Source organism: Ricinus communis, chromosome 1, assembly GCF_019578655.1.
Source record: "Ricinus communis isolate WT05 ecotype wild-type chromosome 1, ASM1957865v1, whole genome shotgun sequence".
Lineage (NCBI taxonomy): Eukaryota > Viridiplantae > Streptophyta > Magnoliopsida > Malpighiales > Euphorbiaceae > Ricinus > Ricinus communis.
This window is the reverse complement of record NC_063256.1, coordinates 16,991,212-16,995,925: the sequence shown is the minus strand read 5'-3', so window position 1 is coordinate 16,995,925 and position 4,714 is coordinate 16,991,212. Positions and strand designations below refer to the sequence as shown.

Below are 4,714 nucleotides of genomic sequence, written 5' to 3'. Positions count from 1 at the left end.
AACAGATCGTGCAAACAAATAGTACTGCATTACATTTGTCAGAATGTCTTTCTCTTCTGTTGTTAAGGAGTATGTTCAATCTTCCTCTCTTTCACAATGTTCACTTACCTCTACCATTTTGATGGAGGCAAATCATCAAAGGTGAATCAAGGTCCCGTGCCATTTGTCGGTATTGACCTAGGGTATGAAGCTCTAGTGGGAGCAAAATATGACTGTGCATCCTCTGTGCCATCTTTAGGCTCCCTCTTCTTCTCAATCCATTGGCTATGAGTTATTTGTTTGCACGATCTGTTCTTCTATGATTTAAAAGGACTAAAACAGCCTTTTGTATCCCAAACGCCTAATATCAGTGGACAGTCATGCCTTTTGGGCTCAAAACAGCTCATTCTTTGCTTCTGCTGCGTGGGTATTTTTGGAAATGATGTCAGATTTTCTTCTTGTGACTGGAGCAGACCCGATTTTTTACTTTGTGATCAGAGTAGTCTTGAAAGTTTGACTATTTGATTTCTCCTGCCTTAAGTTTACAGTATGAGAATCATAGAATGAACAGCTCTCATGACTGGAGCAGAAGCAATTTGAAGCCTTACATTTAATCTTGAGGTGACTTTTGTTACAGGCCTTTTGAACAATCAAATCTCGCTGAGACAACCTTTTGAACAATTCTTGCTGGTCACGTAATTTCTTGATTACATAGGAAGAGGAGCTTTACTCTGATTTTCTTTTTTCTTTAGATAAGAATTCTGAACTATGAAATTAGAGGTCTGCCAATTTAGGACTTCTTCTGATGGAGTGAGTGACTCTATGGATTCTGATGGAGTAATCATTGAGGGGAGGATCTCCGATCTTTTATTTATGTCAATATTAGCGACTTTTTTTTCTTTTTTATAAAATCATTTTTAAACTGTCGTCAAATTTAGCATAAAATACGATGCTAAATTTACCGGTGGAACTTCAACTGTCGCTAAAGTTTGGAATTTATTTTTTATCAGATTTTATTTTTAATCCGTCGCTAAAAAAATCGTCACTTACCTATAGGTTAAAACCATGGGTAATTTTCATGAATAAACTTTCTGTTGATGAGTTAAGTACACGGCAAAGGAAAAAGAACAAAACCAAACCAATTGGATGTTTGTAGTAACCCTTCAGAACAAGTCACTGTGCAGTATAGCTGAGACTCATCAGATAATGAACAAAATCCAAAATGGGAAAAAAGAAAAGAAAAGAAAAGAAATGACCATAGAAATAGCATATAGAAGTTGGTCCAAACTCCAATAACACTAGGAAGAAGAGCCATTTGTATTTGCAGTCACCTTTATTCCTCCATACCATACCCCAGTTGTCATCCACCACCAAGAATTTCTCTAATCATCATAACCAGACGACCCTACCAATGGGAACACACAATCATTGTATATTATGCATATATAGTTCCGATCCTTGAAACCCAGTTACCCAAAAAGCTAAAAAACAAAAGAAATATAAAGAAAAAGGAAAAGAAATTTACTCAATGTCCAAACAAAAGCTTCCAGCTTTGATTATTTTGCTAAGCTGGCAACAGCTTTTGGGCCTCAGCTCCTCCAGTTATTGCTCACGCGTCCCTCTCTCTCTCTCCTTCTCTTTGTTTAAGCAAGCTCTTCTTTTCTGTATCTAACACATTATATATACCTCTCCTCTGTTAACCCTACCATCACTCACAAATATTCATTCATACACAACTATCTTTCTCTCTCTCTCTCTTTTCCTTTCAATCTGATATAAGAAAAGAAAAATGGGTGTTCCTTGTAATGCGTTATGCATGGCTGTTCTGGTGATGGGTTCTTTGTTCATGGTTTCCTCAGCTGGTAACTTCTTTGAGGATTTTGATATAACATGGGGTGATAGGAGAGCTAAGATATTCAATGGAGGCCAGATGCTTTCTTTGTCACTAGACAAGGTTTCTGGGTCTGGCTTTCAGTCCAAGAAAGAGTACTTGTTTGGGAGGATTGATATGCAGCTTAAACTTGTGGCTGGTAACTCTGCTGGCACTGTCACTGCCTACTATGTAAGTATCTAACTATAATTTGCTTATTAATCATTTTCAGCAACTCTTCTAATTTCTTTTTACTAGTGAATACTGTCATTTTTATTCAATCCAGTTCAATAAAAGTAGTCATTTTCAACTTAGAATGAAATTTGAAAGCTACTTTAGATGATGAAGAATTTGCTTCCTCTTTTAGTCACGGGAATACTTATTGGCCTGGTCTACATGAGCCAGTATAAATAAAATAGGTCACAACTTTATATGTGACAAATGAATTAAGAGTTTAATAAAATTTTAATTATTCTTGATGTATTATATTCCACGGCAGCAGGATTGGATAAGTCGGAAATACTCTTGAGCATTTTACTCTTTCATTCTAAAACAGAATAAGCTATGTGTAAATATTATAATTATTCTATATTTACGGGTCGTCGTTATTACAAAGTTTTTAGTTACCTTCACACAATATTCTTTAAAAATAGTTTTGAAGGGTCAGTTTTATTACAGACCTAATTTTATGTATGGCATGCAGTTATCTTCTCAAGGGCCAACACATGATGAGATCGACTTCGAGTTCTTGGGAAACCTAAGTGGTGACCCTTACATTTTGCACACCAACGTGTTCACTCGAGGCCAAGGAAACAGGGAACAGCAATTCTACCTCTGGTTTGACCCCACAAGAAACTTCCACACTTACTCCATCATCTGGAAGCCCCAGCACATCATGTAAGCAAAAATCTGTGCTTCTGGTTTGACCGATAGAGTCATTTTTTATTTCTCTTCAGGAAATGTTGCTGACACTAGAAAATAATATTGCTGTTTTCAGATTCTTGGTTGACAATACTCCCATCAGGGTGTTCAAAAATGCTGAATCAATTGGTGTCCCATTCCCAAAGAACCAGCCGATGAGGATTTACTCTAGCCTCTGGAATGCTGATGACTGGGCTACAAGAGGTGGATTGGTGAAAACTGACTGGACGAAAGCACCCTTTACAGCATATTACAGAAACTTCAATGCCAATGTCTATTCTCAGTCTTCCGATTCATTCTCTGACAGTGATTTGGAAACCAATGAACTTGATGCTCCTAGCAGAAGAAGACTTAGATGGGTTCAAAAATATTTCATGATTTATAATTACTGCAGTGACTTGAAACGTTTCCCACAAGGCCTTCCTGCAGAATGTAGACGCTGATCAAGATTCTGAGACATGAACTATGAATGCAGTTCCATTATAGCTTTGTGATATAGTCTTTGTGGTTTAAGATTCTTTACTCGGAATTCCTCTGTTATTCAGGTTTATTCAGCTTGGTGCCTGAGGGGTGAAAATAAGTTATATTCTTTGTTTCTTGTTCTTTAGTATTCTCACCTTGTGAGATTGTTCATGGCTGTAAATTCTATTTCAAAAAATAAACTTTCTTGTTTGAGTTTTGTATTATTAAACAAAATGGCTTCCATTTTCTTTTTCTTTTCTTTGCTGTTAAGATTGTTAGTAATTTATCCAAGGTAATATATAAATATATATAATATAATTTTATTACGAGCAAAGTAACATTTTTAACCTCCATTAAAGTAACCTTAGAAAAGTATTTGATGTAATACATAAATTTGTTAAAACTTTTTTCTGCATCAATTATGCCCTTCATTTGATATCTTTTATTCAAATGTTCTATGAATTTTCTACTTATTTCAATCTATATGCACAACTTATTGATCTCATTATTTCAATATTTTCTTTATTTATTTTTTATCTTTCTCAAAGGTTTTCAAGTACCCAAAATAAATAAATCATCATTTGTAGATATGCAGCTTTACAACATTATCTTCTCTTTTTTAGGTTTGCCACACCTCAATAATTCATTTCAGAATCCAGCAGCTGAATCAGGCTTTTATTGATTCTGTCTTCTATAGCAGTCTTAAGGAAATGGACAAACTGACACATCTCTTCTATAATCCTTTCAGGTTATTGGCATTTCTTCCATTTCTTCTTGAAAAATTGGAAACATTGAATCTGTATATACTGCTTTTAACCCATGTCACCAAGGTATTGAACCAGCCTTGCCTTGATATATGTAACTTAGATCTATTCTTCAGATCAGCTAGGCTTGGTCAGGGTTAAAATTTTCAGGCTTAAGGCTGAATTTTACTAAATTTATTCTGTAATTGAACGTATATAATTTTTTGGAGAGGCCAAACTTGTTAAACTGGTTTCGATAAAATAATATATTTTTATTAGATAATTACTATTTATCTGTTTATGTTTATTCTAATATATGAGTTGTTTCTGTATTAACTTTTATTACTCTAAAATTATTTTATATTTTAATAAAATTAATTATTATGTCTTTAAAGTTAATATAGTCAAAAGATTAAATTAATAAATAAAATTATAATTTGACCTTCAAATTTTTATTTAATATGAAACTTAATCAAAATTATTTCTTTTTATCAAACTAGAGTGAGAATATTAATTGTAATAGAAGTAATAATTAATCTTACAACAGAAATTCAGTCTCTAATAAAATGCTTAATTGTTATTTTCTAACTTACTCTGATTTTTAATTCAACTTAATCTTAAAAATATAAATATTTTAAAAATATTTATATTTAAAGTAACATTATTAAATTACTACATAATTTAATTTTAAATTATTAAGAGAAAATACATATTTCTAGTTAGAAATATTTCTTTTATT

At 33.1% G+C, this 4,714-nt stretch overlaps 1 protein-coding gene across 1 annotated transcript; it reads left to right on the top strand.

Annotated features, from left to right (window-relative positions):
* The first annotated feature begins 1,622 nt into the window (after window positions 1-1,622).
* Window positions 1,623-3,466, top strand: LOC8280964 (xyloglucan endotransglucosylase/hydrolase 2). The gene is made up of 3 exons (XM_002518586.4): window positions 1,623-2,041; window positions 2,553-2,746; window positions 2,847-3,466. The coding sequence occupies exons 1-3, from the start codon at window positions 1,769-1,771 to the stop codon at window positions 3,211-3,213; spliced, it is 834 nt and encodes a 277-aa protein (XP_002518632.2). The 5' UTR covers window positions 1,623-1,768; the 3' UTR covers window positions 3,214-3,466.
* The last annotated feature ends 1,248 nt before the right edge of the window (window positions 3,467-4,714 follow it).